At 52.0% G+C, this 17,240-nt stretch overlaps 2 protein-coding genes across 3 annotated transcripts in view; one reads left to right on the forward strand and one right to left on the reverse strand.

Annotated features, from left to right (window-relative positions):
- Positions 1-233: 233 nt before the first annotated feature.
- On the forward strand, positions 234-8,078 carry ARX (aristaless related homeobox). Its single transcript, XM_005516705.3, has 5 exons — positions 234-493; positions 1,564-2,284; positions 3,536-3,581; positions 5,539-5,867; positions 6,789-8,078. Exons 1-5 carry the CDS (start codon positions 301-303, stop codon positions 7,027-7,029), a joined length of 1,530 nt encoding a protein of 509 aa, XP_005516762.1. The 5' UTR covers positions 234-300; the 3' UTR covers positions 7,030-8,078.
- Positions 8,079-11,898: 3,820 nt separating this feature from the next.
- The window catches only part of POLA1 (DNA polymerase alpha 1, catalytic subunit), a 185,232-nt gene continuing 179,890 nt past the window's right edge, over positions 11,899-17,240 (reverse strand). For both annotated transcript variants that reach the window (XM_088051878.1, XM_088051877.1), the window contains exon 37: positions 11,899-13,122. In XM_088051878.1, coding sequence (XP_087908004.1) covers positions 12,950-13,122 — 173 coding nt within the window. In that variant the 3' untranslated portion in view covers positions 11,899-12,949. The remainder of the gene's footprint in view (positions 13,123-17,240) is intronic.

Consider the following 17,240-nt stretch of genomic DNA (forward strand, 5'->3'; position numbering starts at 1 on the left):
GGGGCGGAGCGTGGCGGGAGGGGCGGGGCGGGGGGCAGCGCGGCGACTCGGGGCGGGCGCCGATCCGGGGCGATCCGAGCCGGGCTTTGCCGGGCGCCGTCTGTCGGCGGCCGCCCGGCCTCCGGCGGGAGCCAATCAGGGGGCGGCTGCCCGCACGTGGAGCCGAGGGGACTCAAGAGCGCCGCGGCCGCCGCTCACTCCCCCCGTGACGGGCGTCCCGGCGGCACCGGGCAGCGCCGGGGGGGCGCCCGCGCCGCCGCCCCCGCCCCGGCCCCACGGCTCGGCCCCGCTGCCGCCGCCATGAGCGGCCCCTACCCGGAGGAGAGCTGCGCCGAGCGCCCCGAGTGCAAAAGTAAATCGCCAACTTTGCTGTCCTCCTACTGCATCGACAGCATCCTGGGCCGGCGGAGCCCCTGCAAGGTGCGGCTGCTCGGTACCGCGCCCACCCTGCCCGCCATCGCCGCCCGCCCCGACACCGACAAGGCCGCGCAAGGTAAGCCCCGCCGTCCCATCCCGCTCGTCCCGTCCCTTTTCCCCGGCATCGGGAAAGGCCCGGCTGTGTGTTCCCCATTCCCTGCACTGCCTGCGGCTCGGTCCCGGCCCCGCTCCCCGCCTGCACCGCACGGCCGGGCACCGTTACCCGTTATCCCGTTACCGTGCTCGATAGCAGCTGCCGTGCTGCCAGGAAGCGCGGCCGAAGCCGTGCCCGGAATTCGCCACAATTCTTTCCCTGGGGGTCGGGTACCGTCGCTTTAGGCTCTTCTTGCTTTCGATATAGGTGTAATTTTTTAAAACAGAATAAATCGGTGCGAGATGTGATCTGTGTGTGGGGAAAGCCTCGCTCGTTCGCATTAAGCCTGTAATAGGTCTCGGCGAGCGAGCTGGGGCCGCGCCCGGCAGCAGCCAGGGCGGTGATAACGGGCCGCCGGCAGCCGCCACCCCCGGCCCCAAGTTGGGAGCAGCCCCCTCCGGAGCCGCGGGGAGCCCGGATGGGCAGCTCCCATGGGCGGCCTCGCTCCCGCTTCTCCCGGCGTATACCGGCGGGCGGGATTCTTTCCTCCAAAACAAAAACCAGACTTGGGGTGGGGGGGGAAGATTACAGGAGGGGGGAACAAACAAACAAAAAAAAAAAAAGCCAGCGGAGGAATCCCTGACCGCCGGACGGGCCCAGTGGGACAAACGCTGCCCCGCCATGTGGGATGGGGTCCGGCGCTGACCGCTGTCGGAGATGTGCTGGCGCAGGCGGGAGCCGACAGAGCCCCCGCAGCCTGTCCCGGCCCTGACCGGACCGCTGGGCCGGGCTCAGCGGCCGGGAGCAATTTCTTCCCAGGCTGGGAGCAGCGGCGCGGGCCAGGGCCGTCCTGAGGGACGGGGTAGGGGGTGGAAAATAGTGCACGAAGGATGCCTGAGGGACTGGGCTCTTGCCCTGGGGTCTATTCGCGCAGATCCAACTGACCGTGTCTCTCCTTCTCTTTTCCTTTCTTTCCTCCGCACCCTTCTTCCCGCCACGCCTGCCCTCTCCGTCCGACTGTTGCGGCCGTCTACGCCACTTTCATGGCTCAGGGTCCCCTAAGGGCAGTCCCCCCTTCGAGCCGGCCGAGCTTCACCTTCCCCCCAAACTGCGTCGGCTCTACGGGCCGGGCGGGGGCCGGCTGCTGCCGCCGCGGGCGGCGGGGCCGCGCGGGGACCGGCCGGAGGGACGACCGGAGGGGGGCGCGGGCCCCGTGCCCGCCGCCGCCCCGTGGGACACGCTGAAGATCAGCCAGGCGCCCCAGGTCAGCATCAGCCGCAGCAAAAGCTACCGTGAAAACGCGCCCTTCGTGGCGCCGCCGCCCGCCCGGGACGAGCTGGGCAGCCCCGCCGCACACGTCGAGGAACGGCCGGGCCCTGCCGCGCCGGCCGCGGAGGAGGAAGAGGAGGAAGAGGACGAAGAGATGCTGGAGGAGGACGAGGACGAGGAGGAAGAGGAGCTGGAGGACGATGAGGAGGAGGAGCTGCTAGGCGAGGACGGCGGGGGGCTGCTGAAGGATGCCCGCCGGGCCGCCACCGCGGCCCCCGGGGCGGAGGGCGGGGATCTGTCCCCCAAGGAGGAGCTGCTGCTGCACCCCGAGGATGGCGAAGGCAAGGACGGCGAGGAGAGCGTCTGCCTCTCGGCCGGCAGCGACTCCGAGGAGGGGCTGCTCAAGAGGAAGCAACGCCGCTATCGTACCACCTTCACTAGCTACCAGCTGGAGGAGCTGGAGAGGGCCTTCCAGAAAACACACTACCCCGACGTCTTCACCAGGTACCGGCGCCGGGGTCCCGGCCGAGCGCGGAGTGAGCGAACCCGAGGGAGACGGGATGGGGCCGCAGTGTGCTGTACGCCCGCTTCCAAGCCGTCCCCGGCGGTGAATCCTGCCTCGGGCACCCCCGGGCTGGGAAGAGACGGGGAACAGGGCCGGGCTCAGGGGGGACCCAGGGCCGCCACCCGGGCAGGCCCGCCTGGAGGCCGCCGGGGGCTATTTTTATCCGCTACCCACCCCTGCCCTCCCCGCGGCCGCGCCGGGATCGGTTACGTGCTGCTCGTGGGCTGGAGCCCGGCCCGGGGAAGCCCCGGCAGCAGCAGAGATCAAAGCGCCGCTGCCTAAAAATACCGGCCCGGCACGTCGGGGCCTCTCGGTGTTCGGAGTTGCCCCCAGAGAGCCCGGCGGGGCCCAGCCCGGCTCTGTCCGCACTTTCGGGGGTATTTTCCCGTTGAAAATGGGAGCTCGGTGGTGGCAGGTCTGGCTAGCGGCTGGCAGGGAGAGAGGCAGAGCCGCCAGCCCTCTCCTCGCACTGATCGAAAACTGCAGCTTCCCCCTCCCGCCTTAAGGCTAGAGGAGGATCGAGGCCCCAGAGTCGCACTTTTCGATCACGAAGATCCTCCCGGTTTCTCGTTTGTTTTGCCCGGGGTGTCGGGGCGTCGGAACAGGAGTGTTCACGGGGGCTTTTTTTTTTCCCTGGATCTCGGAGCCGCGCATCGCCCGCGGGGCTCCCCTGGGGGCGCCGCCTGGCCCCGGCCCCAGGAGCGGCTGCCCGGGCTGTTTATGGACATGCCGCACTTTTTTCGTTGGTGTTTTTTAACGGCTTTGGGTTTTGCTCCAGGGCTTTTCACGCCCCGAGGGCGCGGGGCTCCGGCCACGGCAGGATCCCAGTTATACTGGGAATGCTGCTCTCTAGGACACGGAGCTGATGAGCCATTTTCCAGTGCCTTAGTGTTTTCCGATTTGCCTTAATTGTGGCAATGTGAACCTCCGCGTGGCTCCGAGCTTCCCGGCTGCTGTCCCGTACACGGCCGCTGCGGCTGGAACGGGCCGAATTTGGGGAGCGGCGGGGAGGGGATGCCAAAACCCCAGAGTCCCGAGAGGCGCCCAGCTCGGCGGCCCGGAGCCGGGCCGAGGGCGGCAACAGGCGGTGTCCGCCCGCGGCCCGGCCCCGCTCGCCTCGGGCACAGGGATTTCGGGCGCGGGCGACTCGAGGTGGCCCGGGCTGACGGCGGCGTCTGTGTCTCCCCTAGGGAGGAGCTGGCCATGAGGCTCGATCTGACAGAAGCCCGAGTGCAGGTGAGTGGCGGCGGCGGGACCGGGACCGGCGCGTCCCTCGGCGGCGCCCAGGGGAAGGGTGGCCCGGCCCTCCTCGGTGGCGCCCCCGGCCCCGCCGGGGCCGAGCTATCGGTTGACGAATCTCCGTGTGATTAAAACTCAGGGCTCCCGTTTCAGTTGTTAGAAACCCGCTCGGCCGCAAGTCGGGTATTTGGCTGCCATCAAATCTCCAATCGGGCTTCATAAAAGCCCACTTAGTGCTAGAACAAACAGGGCCATTTGAAGGCGAAATGTTGTTTGATTTCCTCTCTGCCTGCACAAGGAGCTGGCTAATGCTATTTGATTTCCCATTTTTGATAGCAATAAGCCTGCATTGATCTAATAGTGAGTGAGTGCAATGCTATTAAAGGTGTTTGCCGCCCCATACCAGAGTGCATTTCCCAATCCAGGTCTCATAACCAAAGAGACGATAAACATTGGGATGCCCTGATTGCCAACAGAAAACAGATGTCTCTGGGTTTGAAGCTGAGCAAATCACTTTACAGTTAAAATCGGGCGCTGATAAAGCATAATAAATTCCATATGGCTCATTTAATACACAACAGCTTCTTGCATTAGAGGGGCTAATGATGAGATTTGTCCCCTCCTTTCTGTTGACACATTTCTCCATTGTCAAACAGAGATGTGACAGCAAATCAGTATTTTCAGCTCAGGGGAACAAGTCGTGGGAAAGTTAAATAACTTTTTTAACAGAAAGACACCCCCTTTCTTTCTCCTCTATTCATGGCAGAAGATGTAATTAAGTGAATATGAATTATGAGAGTCCCTTCGTTTACCTTTGGGTGTACTCAGACTTATTAATTCAATAAGGGGGAATTGTAGTGAGGACAGCTTGCTAATTGAGTTTTAGCAAGGAGAGACGCTCCCTCCGTGCCAGGCAGTTGCCTTCTGCACGAACACAATGCCTCTTCATCGTGGGTACCCAGCTAGGCGTGCGCGGAGATCAATTCCCGCTGAACAACTGTACGGAGAGACTCGCAGCGCTGCTGCCTTTCTGCCTTCCCGGAAAGAAGGGTCTCATACTGAGCTTACAAAGCCGAACATAACAGGAAAAACTCTGCCCACACCTGCCCTAAACGATTTACAAGTGTCTGTCTCTCAAAGTCTCTATCTGTAGGTGCGTGTGATGGCCCCACACTTGGTTATTAAGGAAATATTTTATTTTCCTTTGAAACGTGGTTTATTTTCCTCTACCTCTCTCCTGCTTAAAGCAGTTTTATTTCATTATTTTTGCTTTGTGGGAGGGGTAAAAGAGGGAAAGGACGGTAGTGCCATGGCATCCCAACTAACTTTCATAAAATAGATCTTAAAAGGGCAGCCTTGAAATCTATATTTGCTGCTTTGGTTGCCTCACAAATTATTTCTTCATTTCAGTTGTCAGTGAAATTACGACTTTTTTTCCCTCTCTTTAAATCTGAAGGAAAAAAGTCTACGATTCCCAAACGATATAATTTGTAAACATGCCCTTTAACGAAAAAAAAAAAAAAAAAAAAAAAAAAAGTCGAGGTGTGGATGTGAGTGCGGAATAATTCCCGCACAGTCCCCCTGGGAAATCGTATTGCCGCTGCTCCAGCGCTGCGGGATCCGCCTCCCGCTCCGATATCTGCCCGCACCTCCAACCTGCCGCAAAGGTGTGAGGGGGTGTTGAACTGCTGTGCCCCTCCGGGAGCCAGGGCCCGCGACAGGGCCTGGAGTGTCACCGAAAGCCGTGTCGGCCCCCGGCGTGGGTCGGCACAGCCCGGGGCTCAGCGCGGCACTCGCCACACGTGGGCCCCGCGGGCCGCTCCTTTTGGGGTGATCCCGCTTCGGGGGCGGCGGAGGAGCGGTCGCCGTGGGGCCGGTGCGGGGCTCCTGTGGAGCTCGCCGCTCCGAGGGCGCGGGCAGGCGTATTAAAACCGGTTTTTCTTTTGGCTTTCAGGTATGGTTCCAGAACCGTAGGGCTAAGTGGCGGAAGAGGGAAAAGGCTGGGGCTCAGACACACCCCCCAGGTTTGCCTTTCCCTGGTCCCCTGTCAGCAACTCACCCCCTCAGTCCATACCTTGATGCTAGTCCTTTCCCTCCTCATCACCCAGCTCTAGACTCCGCCTGGACCGCCGCCGCAGCCGCGGCCGCCGCCTTCCCCAGCCTGCCGCCGCCGCCCCCCGGCTCCGCGGCGCTGCCCCCCGGCGGGACCCCGCTCGGCCTCGGCACCTTCCTGGGCGCGGCCGTGTTCCGCCACCCCGCCTTCATCAGCCCCGCCTTCGGCAGGTACCGCCCGCCACGCGCGCCCGGCACCGGGGGGTCCTGGGGCGGGGGCGCCGGGAAACGCGTGAGGGGCCGCGCGCGCGGGGGGATCGCGGCCCCACGCGGGGCCCACCGCGCGCGGCCGCCCCGCCGTTCGAACTTGGAGCGCCTGGCAGCCGCCGCCGATTGGGCGCCGCGCGGGTCACGTGCCGCCGCCGCGGCCGCTCATTGGGCGGGGGGGCTCCCCCGCGCGGCCGCGGGCTCCCCGTGGGGGCGGCCGAGCCACGGCGGTGGCGGGAGCCCCGGGCGGGCCCACGGGGCAGGGCTCCCCAGGGACAGGTCCGCGGAAAGCGATGCTCCCACGCAGAAACTAAATCCATGAGTGGGTTTCCCTGCGTGCACGCGTGGCCTCTGCTTTGCTCGGGGCGGGGGCTGCTGGTATTTGGCCGTTCGGGATGAACAGAAGCCGCGACATCCCGGGCGCCGTGAGCCGCTCCGGCCACGGGGGGAACGTCACGGACAGATTTTTAGTCGCGGCCACGAGTAGCTTGCACGGGTTTGCGTCGGGACGAGCTCCCGCGGGAGCCGCGGTCCGTCCTACGCTCCTCCGGGCGGAGAGTCCGCGGGCGAAGTGCGGGAAGCGCCGGGCGGCTCCGGTAGCACTGCCTGCCCAGGACCGGGGGCCTCCCCCCGCACATTCCCCTGTCGGGCGGCTGCAGCCCCCGACCACTGCCGCCCTGGCCGTGGCAGCGGAGGACCTGGGAGGACCAGGCTCAGCGATTTTTCCTCCCTTTCTCTTTCTCCTCCGCAAAAATCTTTTGCCGGGTATTTCCAGCAAGTCTCTGTCCCCTCGCGTCCGCGCTTGGCGGGAAGGAGGCGAGCGGGGCCGTGCGGAGCCGGCGGTCCCCGGCGCGGCGGTGACGGCCGTCTCTGCTTCCTTTGCAGGCTCTTTTCCACCATGTCCCCCTTGGGCAGCGCCTCCAGCGCCGCGGCCCTGCTGCGGCAGCCGGCGCCGGCCGCCGAGGGCGCGGTGGGCTCGGCGGGGCTGGGGGACCCGGCCAGCGCCGCCGCCGACCGGCGGGCATCCAGCATCGCCGCCCTGCGGCTGAAGGCCAAGGAACACGCCGCCCAGCTCACCCAGCTCAACATCCTCCCCGGGAACAGCACGGGGAAAGAGGTGTGCTAAGGCACGGCTGCCGTCCGCGGCGGGCGGGTTAGGTTTTTTTTTAGGGGGGAGAGAAAAAAGAGAGAGGGAGAGGAGAGTAAATACGCGAATCAATAAAGGTCACCTCAAACAGCATGAATCAAGACCAAACGGGGGGAAAAATAATAATGATTTTTAAAATAAAGAGGACCAGCAGCTGAGACTGCAGTAGGTTCTCAAGTTAGGAACTTGGAGAAAGCAAATGCCTCTCGCATCAGCCCTCACACGAGTGAAACGACACTTAAAACCTCCTGAATAAGTCACTCCTTGGCTGGCACATTTCTTCAATGTACGATGTGTCCATTTCCTCTGTGAACATTAGGGGAGAGAAAAAAAAAGGAAAAAAAAAAAAGGAAAAAAAAAAGCCCTAATAAAAGTTACTATATATTAGCATTTCGTACACTAAATATTTTTCCTTCTGTTTACCTGGCAAGAAAAAAAACGAAATAGAATTGTAATTAAAGCGAAAAACTAAAAAAAATAAACAAACAATAGAGAAGCTAAGAGAGGGGGAAAGCTACACACATCTTCTCAAAATAGCATCCTAGGATGTTAAGTTGGTCATTTAGAAGCGCTGGAGAACTATTTTACATGTTGCAACGAGCTGCATATGCTAACCAAGGATGCTGCCAGTGCAGACTGAAAGTAAATTTGATGCTGTAAGATAACCAGTGCACTTAGGGGAAAGGGTATATCTTTTTCTTGTTATATTCTTTATCACTACACCAACCAAGGTTTTTATATCAAACCAAAGGGAAATACACTGCTAGAATATGGACTGTTTAAGTCACTAAACTGTGATTATTGATTCTGTACATACCATTGTTATAAAAAAAGAACAGAGCTTTGTATATTTGAAAAGTTATAAAACAATTGCACTCAGTGTAGTGTTGTAAAAGTTTGTCATTCTGTAGATTCTTACTGTGTTGTAGATATAATAGGGTTCCTAGACAAATATTTATGTACAAACTCTTTATTTAACTTATTAACTGTAGAGGTTTCTGAAACCCTCAAGAGGCGATGGTACAGTACTTTTTCGTGTAATGTCGTTATTGTTAACACTTTTCCTTGCTATCCGGTGGAGAAGTGCCACGTTCAGAAAATAAACAAAAATATATGTTTAACAAAAAAAAAAAAAAAAAAAAAAGGGATCAAAAGGAAAAGCAAAAAATCCGGTCCTTGCGGGGGCTGCGGGCACACCTGCTGCGCTACGGGCAGCCGGGGCCGGGGGCGGCCGGAGCTGAGCCCCGCCAACCTCAGCTCCGGGACCCCCCCGCGGGGTCTGGGTGGGCGCGGGTCCCTCGAGTGGGGCGGCGGACAGAGCTCGGGCGTGCCGGCGAAGCAAGGTGCCAGCAGCCCCGTTTGCGAGGGGATTCGCGGATCGCGAGGTCGGGTGGAGCACCCACTGCCGTCCTTGTCCGCCTCTGTTCCGGGTACCGTGGCGTGTCCCCTCAGCTCCCCAGGCTGAGACCAGGGGTCGTCTCCTGGTGCCAGCGACCCCACAGCGCGGGGAGCCGCCCCACGCTCCCCCGGACTCGCCGGGCGGGGACGAGGCAGCGCTAGGCTCCGCCGCTGCCCAAAGTCAGGGCGGGGGAGAAAATCTGGAATTTTGGGGAATGCTTGGCAGCCCTCCGCACCTTCGGGGTCACAAAAGTTTCTCTGCTCCTGCCCCTTCGTTCTCCTCGAGGTGAACTTCCGTTTCTTCCCTCTTCCTTTATTACCCCCGGGTGGTTTTCTTCTCATCTTCTTCTTGTTGTTGTTGTTATTTTTCGTTTTCTGCTTTTTTTCTTTGGGGGGGGGGGGGTGAGGGTTGTTTGTTTGTTTGGGTTTTTTTTTGGGGGGAGACCCAGCGCTCCCCTCTCTCTGCCTCTTCCACGGAGCAGGGGCCGAAATGCGGGGAGCCCCCTGGCCGCACTCCCCGGGGCCCTTCCCCTGCCGTGATGACTCCTGGTCCGCCCCGGCCAAGCCCCGGCCCCCGGACGGGCCGTCGGAGCGCTGGGGTGCGAGCTTCTTTTTTGGGGTGATTTGGTCTAATCGCGGCAGCGCTCCACAACGGCGGGCTGGGACCGGAGAAGAGCCCACGGGCACACCGAGGGGGCCCGGCCCGGCCCGGCGGGCGGCTCCGCGGGGAGACTCCGGCTCCGGGAGCCACCGGCCGGGAAGCGCCGCTGGAGCAAGCACCGTGCGTGGGAGCCCGCCGCGACCCTTCCCCCAGCTCCCCCTCCACTCCCGGCGTTTCATATCCCACACCCCCGACCCTGCCCGCCCCCAGCCGTATTTTTGAGTTCTAAAAACCCACCATAGGCGCGAAAAAAAATTTATGGGAAAAATAAGGTTTGTTCCTTGGACGTTATTAACAGTGAAGCCTGAAATATACATTTTTGCCTCAAAGAAAAGGGAATCATTATCAAGCCATTAGGCATTAAGAAATGTCATTCAGTCATTTTTATTCATTCTGCTGAAATCTTCGTAAAAGCCCGAATCATACTTCTGCAAGCAGCAATTTTGTTAATCCAGGGGGTTATTACTCTGGTCCCTTATTAGGATCTATACTGCTGCCAAGCAATCCTATAACCTTCTCAAAAGAAGTTTACCTCCGTGTTATAAAACCAGTAGTGGTATTTATACTGTGCAATAATTAGTGTATTACCTGAATCCGCTAACAGGTTCATTTTATCTCCGCACAAAACCCCTAGTCTGCTTATAGAAAGCTTGTGCCTCCTTTGGTGCTGTTAAAGTGGTGAAAGAGTGAATGAAGGCTGGTAGCACTTTCTCCTTTCGCCGTGCCTTAATTCCCATCTCTTTTTGCTCTCATCCAATTAGTGCAGTGTATTAAGCGGTTTATCATCTCATAGTCAGCTATTGAGAGAAACAAGGCGAACACTTTGCAATAGAGCCTGCTCTCCTTTGACACCCTCAGGTACTTACATATTCCACTGTGCTATGAATAATAGAGGAAGAATAGAGCGCTAATTCCCTCATCAAAGAATGCCTTGTCTGCTGCTTTGCTCAACAACACCATTCTGATCAAAAGAAAAGCAATAAAGCTTAGCATAACAAAACGAAACCTACTTATTAGCTTAGTGGTTAAATTAATGCAGAGCCGCTGCTATTCAAAACCAAGGTTTGAAAACAGCCTCCAACAACCTGATAATGCTGCCTTCGGGATGAAGGAATTTTAATCTGAAATTTGAAGCTGGCACAGATGAGTTAATCTATTAAACTGCTATAAGGAGGGTGCGGGAGAACTATTCAATTAAGGCACATTTAAGGTGCCCTGCAGTAGACGGGGATGGATTCGAAGGGGAAGATGTGCTCCGCTTCGGCCTTAGAAAACTGCCTTTGGCGGCGAAAAGAGGGATTTTGGCACAGCAGCAACCGTGTTTGCGGATGGGAATTCTTTTTCACATCGCATATGTCATCAGCGAAACCTGGCCACCGGCTTCATATATCAACACTCCTCTTCCCCAACTGCAAATAAATACAAATAAACACAAACCTTAATTTTAACAGCACGGGGTGGGGGAGGGGGATATGAGGAGGAAAAGGAAGGGAAGGCGATTCAGGCCAGAGCAGCCTCAGAATGCAAACCTCCGAACTTCAGTCTTTCCCAAATTATTTACAGAGCAGCATTTACCAGCTCCATTTAATATTAAATGCTATAAAGATGATTTTGCATTTCCCAGCCTTTCTGAGGGGCCAAGACGAGGCACTGTGCCCAGAGTTGATTAGAGAGGGAGAGGGGAGGGGAAAAAAAATCCGGTTTTTACTCCTTGCCAAGACTTCAGCTCTGATCTGACCAGCTTTGCTGAGAGGAATCAAAAAAAGCCTCCATTTGGGGTAAAAGCCCTCATTTCCCATCCTCAACCTGCCTGGACTGTGGATGGCCAGGGTGGCGGGGGCTCCGGGGCTGTGCCACTCACGGCTCCTCCGCCTCGGTGTGTGCGGGGAACAGCCCCTCGCAGGGCCACTCTGTGCTGCTGCACCCTACACAGTCATTCCACAACACTCTCATTTAATCTAAACATCCCTAAACTTGCAAATTAACAGGCTCTTCAGCTGTAATTATACAGATATATACAAGTGCCACAAGGTCAGGTTATGCCATATCTCTCCATTTTATTTGTATACCTAATGTTTGGAGGAGAAAGTCACACTTTTCACATTCCTGAGGCGTTCTACCCAGTTAATACTAGTAGTATCTTCATAATCCTAACTGGGCCAGACACAAAAAATCTAAAAATCCCTGCATGAAATTACAAGAAACCAGAATCTTTTGAAGTTCTGCAACTTCAGTAGATCATCTTGGCAGCAACACCTTCTTTTCCAAGACAAGACTCCAAATAAAGTCTGTTTTACAGTATTAACCCAGCTAAACATATTGGAAGGATCGATAGCTCACCAGGGTGGGACAACACCTGCACAACACCAGAGATTGCTTAGGTTCCATTTCTCACTGTAGTGATTCCATGTGAGCAGAAATGAAAGGCTTTAGTTCCAAAAGTTGCTAGGAAGATTACTGTGCATTTAGGCATATTCAAACTGACACTACCCGTACTTGACACACAGCCTCTTCCAAATGCTACTCTGGGGACAAATGAATGTCATAAAATACTCTGAACACAAAAAGACACATGTATCCCTCCTGTGCCCAACATGTTCATGCTGATCCTCTTACTTTTTCTTCAAGCTTCCTTTGGTTCATCCTAAAAACAGACACACAAGCAATTCTGTAAGACCAGGAAAAGTCCAGAGCAATATGACCTAACATGGACTATTTTCAACCATCAAACCATAGAATCAAGTTCTCTTTTACTAGAAAACTTTATTTTTATTCAAGTGTGAAAAAACTTTACATTTTATACTGTTCAAGATTTAAAAGCCATTTTTTATAACCTTACATTAATATATCACATTGCAAACTTAACAGTGAACAGAGTACAATATTTTGTGTACAAAAGCATGTATCCAAATTTATTCTCGTCATATCTGCTTGTCATTTTATTAGAAGTAAATGAAAAATACATTTGTTTGTAAAAACTGTAAAACATCCAACACAGTAATTATTACAGAACAGTAACTATGATTTGCTGCTTACCATTCCCCTGTTATTGGTTACAATGCCATCCCAAAAATATTTTTCCCTATCGATTGCTTACTTTCAAATACTTTGAAATGAAACACATTTATATCCTCTGTATGTGTGAAATGGGTTTTGTTCATGTGCATGTCTTTACATCCACACAGAAATTTTCAACGTTGCAAAATACTATGCTTAAAGATGCCTGGAAAGACTCCTAATAAAAAGATGGTCCCTATTTTTAGCACCTCCAGGTTTCAGTCCTTCCTGAATGAATTTCAAAGTAAAGCATCCCTACCTCTTTTCAGAAGGTAATAGGACATTTAAATGCATTTAGGTTTAGTATTGTTTTTAATTGGTATGTTTATGATCAGGAAGAAGATAAACCGTGAAAAGGCAAAACATTAGTGCTCCTACTGAGACCTCTACTAACCTCTCTTCCTGAGAGCACCTCTAGTAAATACCCTGGAGCAAAGTCTAGGATCACTTACATTCCAGCAACTCTCACTGGGAATTATCCAATTAAAGCAGCAATTCCCCCACCCCCTTTTCCCTCATCGGTCTAAATACACAACAAAAAATATTGCAAAAATCAACTACTCCATATTTTAATAACCCTGGTTTCTCAATGAAGACAGGAAGATAAAAAACACCTTGAATACTTCGTATCCATGAGAATCATACATCCTGTTTTCATCTCCCATTTTTCCTCCTCCAAAGAGAAAAGATTATTAAAACATCATTGTACATACTGAAATAAAGTATCACTGAAGAGATCATTACTGATAAACAAGGGGCTAGCCTCCCTCCATTTTTAATCAATCATTGTCTTTCAGTACTGGAGTCTCCCATAGATCTTCCTATACTGACAGTGAAGAGTTTGCCGAGGTTCACTTCTGAGTAGGCACTCATGGACAGGCATTTGTCTACAGTGCTCTTCAGTCTTTTGTAGGCCTCAGAGACTTCCCTCCTGACTGGCTTCTTCTTCAAATACTCTAGAAGAACAAAGGGCAGAAACCCAAAAAACAGAGGGATTAAATGACCAGAAAAAGACAGGATATTTGCATTCATTAGACTGTGAATCAAGGCATTTTAAAACGAAGTGAATGTTGTAGTTAGCAAAGAGCACATTTGTGGCAAGCTCTCCCACATTCTGCTGCATTCCCCGTCTTTCCTGCACGAGTTGGTGAGGGGCCGTGGTGAACCTTGGCCATGGAGCCAAGGCTGAAGCTTCCTCATCCCCACCAGCACAGGAGCAGTGGGAAAACTGGCAAGAACCACCCTTAGTCCAGTTCTGTCATCTAGCTGGAGTGACATGAGGGTTCACTAAGCCACAGAAGAGAAAGTAAGCAATAGCTGGGCTGGCTCTGAAAGGATCTCATTTAAAGGGGGCAGGTGGCTTAACTTAGTGAGAACTACCCAGAGTCCCCAGGGGTTGGAAGCAGGGAGAGATTCTGCCCCAGGGTGGCTTCAGAAGTGAAGGAGATCACAATTCATGTCCATTCATGTCCCTCATCCCTGCTGTAACTACTGGCACTGGCCACAACCTGGGACAGACTTATCACCAGTCTCGTGTGTTCTCAAATGCATTGTATGCATCCTTGTATGCAGGATGGGAATTGTGATCCTCAGCACTACGGAGGCATTGGAAGGAAAAGGGAAGTAGAAGAAACAGGGGAAATTCCATGCTACATTACCCTGAAATGGAGAGATCCCCAGTATCTCAAACAGGAGATGTCAGGTTCACCTGACACATGAATGAAGAGGCTCCCAAACACTTGGTAAGAGATGTCTGGAGGACAAGACATTTACTCACCTGTACCTTTATGTGCATGCCAAGTCATGTGCATGAGTCTGTACATATTTCAGCAGCAAAAACCAAGCTGTTCTATTTCTGTTAGGGCTTTTTTTGTTAAATTTTATGCCATTAAAAAAAAAACAACAAACCATCCAAGCGATTTTGTTTGGGTGATTGTAAGCTGTGGACAAAGACTAGAAGAGCAGAATATTCCACTACTCTATTATACAGCAATACCAAGTAGATGCAGAGCTGGTGCAGTTGTGCTATTTTCCAACCAACTCCACATTCTAGAAACACCAGCTCCTAGCCAAAAGCCTGTTCCTGCAGCTACACCTTGCAACACTGGAGAGCACGCAAACTGCAAAACAAGGTGCCCTCCCAGGCAGGTTCCCTGCTTTTAGACTGGAGGGACTCCAGGTCCAGCAGAACTAGGAGAGCACAGCACAGGTACTCACAGGTCAATATCTGAAGCCACTGAGGTGCAGGGTAAAACATCTGTCTGGTGAGCAACCAACACCATCCTTCTGTTGTTCATTAGCTTTGCCTGAAAGCTGTTGCCTCACTTCTTCCTGACACCATCACAGCCCTCCTTGTCCTTTGAATATGTAACAGAGAAGCCTCCATCTCCTCTCTAACAGTTTTTACTCTACAGCACAAGTTGATGAAAAACCAAGTGTCTCTAAAATTGGTGGAGTTTATTTAAGAAAAGGTTTTCAGGGAGAGGGACACTCTGCTTTTTTGAGTCTTATCTGTATAAGGGATGAAATGACTCCCTTTTTTGACAACTCACCTCTGTGATGTGACTGAGATGAAGGTGTCCCATCAGACACAGCTTCATTTCAGCGGCCAAGTCAAGAACTGCTACGTGAGAAGATGGCAGGGATGGGAAGTATGGTGACAGAAAAAGCTATTACAATTTTGAGGTTTGTGACTTTCTCCTCCCTGAGGATTTACAAATATTTCTGCAGAGCCTCAGATGTTGTAGTATGAGCTCAGCAGACTAGCTCTGGATATAATACAAACAGCAACGTTTTATTGAGAAATTGCCACCTGCTTAGGTTTTCCGTGTTATTCACAAAGTTCCACTGAAGTCAACTGCTTTGCATGAAGCTATCAACTCTTTAAAAATTAAATTAAAATTTAAATTAGCAATGCCTGAGTAAGTGAATACATTGATTAAAAACACTTTGATAAGCACCTTTCACGCATTGTTGTGAAGAAGTTATGTATTGTGCTGTCACATTCAGTTCTGTGTCTGGGCAGTAAGCAAACAGAGGAAGATACCTTGTTGAAGACACCACATTTTTACTGTTACACAGACAGTAATGACTAAAAGTCTATTAGCAGAATTTAATTTTCCTTGAACTACAACTCCAATACAATAAAAGCTGATTATGTGAATCTGCTCATTAGCAGGCTGAAGTCACTATGGCATAAACACATTTAACAATTCTGAAACTATTTAGACATAGGGTTAAATTAAACAAACCTTGAAAATTGTCTTAACCACATCCATAAAAACACCATTCCCACTTTGCCACAAATTGAGCTCTAACTTGTTTATGTATTTTCAAGATTAATGATACAGTAAGTTCACTTGCAACTGCTCACATTAGCCAAACCACGCTCTTTATACCAAGGAACTGTGGAAAATACCATCCTTATACCTCAAAACTAGGCCAAAATAGTTTAAAGCTTCCTGGAGCTCAGGAAGGACCAAGGTAAAATACATCAATGCGAACAGCTGGCACATGTGAACAGAGCAGGAAGGCACATTAATCATTAGAACATTGAGGCAAACAATACACCAGGGTTGAGAGTAGGGAACAGAAATACAGGCCCGTGTACAGCTCCAATTCAGGCCTCAGGGCTCCAGCCATCCCACTAACAGAGCTCCCAGCTCCCCCCAACATTAAATCTAACTCCAATTATATGCAATAACCTTTCTGACAGTATGCTTCAAACATTTCTTAGATGCAATTACCCTTGTAGAGGCAGGCAGGAAAGGGTGGACTGAAAAAAAGGAGAAATATGAGCGGCCTCGTTGAAGTAATGAGGCCAATTTTAAGTTTCAATTATAAGAGAATGGGAGTTGGGAGCTCCAGGAGGAGAGACAGGCAGGGCTGTGTCTGCAGCACCATGCATTTGAATGACACAAGTGCATCTGATGACTGGGGAGAAGAGATTTAAAGAACTGTAGTAATACAGAGCAGGGGGAGATGAGAGAGGACACAGCTCCTGATGTGTTTACCTCCTTTGCTGATGGGATATTGACTTTTCCCACCAGGTTGGTTAGAAAGGGGACTATTTACGCTGCCACACAGCAGAGTAAGAATGACAACCAGCATCACTCTGTGCTCCTCTGAGTAAAAGACAACTGTGACCGTTGTATATCACACAGCCAGTCAATACCTTTGAGTTACCACACCATCCAACTTAGAGATGCATATAAGAGCTCTTACTTCCCAAATGAGAATTTAATCAATAACATGCCTAAGGCCTTCTGAAAACTAAGCTATACAAACTGACTGAAATTGCCTTTTAGTACTCACATTCTGAAATAGTTCTATATCCATTATCACCCCATCATTGTTTCAGCAACATCCAAGTTCAGTGGCAATGAGCAATCTTTTAGGATGACCACTGCTGCAGAATGTATACATAGCTATACATAATGAGGTATATTTATACACATGCAGAGCATAAAAAAGACACTATCAAAAGAAATATAAAAGTTAAAAATGCAATTATTTTAATAGAAATAAATAAAGAAGATGTGTTTCTGACTGTATACAAGTAAAATTCAGGTACTGTATTTTCTGAAGTTAGTAAATCACTGACTCTGGTAAATATTACAGAATTATACCACCAAGCATGCAGGTAATCCCTCCTTCCACTTCCCAGCCTAACTGTTCCCTCCTTCCCTTCACAAAACACAGTATCAACTTCTGGATATCCCTGTCAAATTCAGCACTTCATCCAAATCCTTGTTTAGCTACCTAGGTACATTTTTATTCTATTAAGGAAAAAAAAAAAAAATTAAAATTTAATGGTTCCTGAAATCCATTTACCCACGCTGCTGTTCAGATGTTGGAAGCAAGGATGAAAATATCTGGAGGTTATCTATACCTGACTGCTTGTCTTTCATTTAATGCAATTTCTCTTAATTTCTATTAAAATGATGCTGAGTAACCTGATAGCCACGATCAAGAACTTTAATTCTTGGATTCCCTAAAATGTAGCTAAGTGAAAATCTTCTGTCTTTTTTTCCTCCTGATTGGACAACCAAACTGTGTCATATTATTAAACTCT

The sequence above is a fragment of the Pseudopodoces humilis genome, chromosome 2 (genome assembly GCF_049639895.1).
Source record: "Pseudopodoces humilis isolate 2021_Gansu_Grassland_sample_001 chromosome 2, ASM4963989v1, whole genome shotgun sequence".
Taxonomy (NCBI): domain Eukaryota; kingdom Metazoa; phylum Chordata; class Aves; order Passeriformes; family Paridae; genus Pseudopodoces; species Pseudopodoces humilis.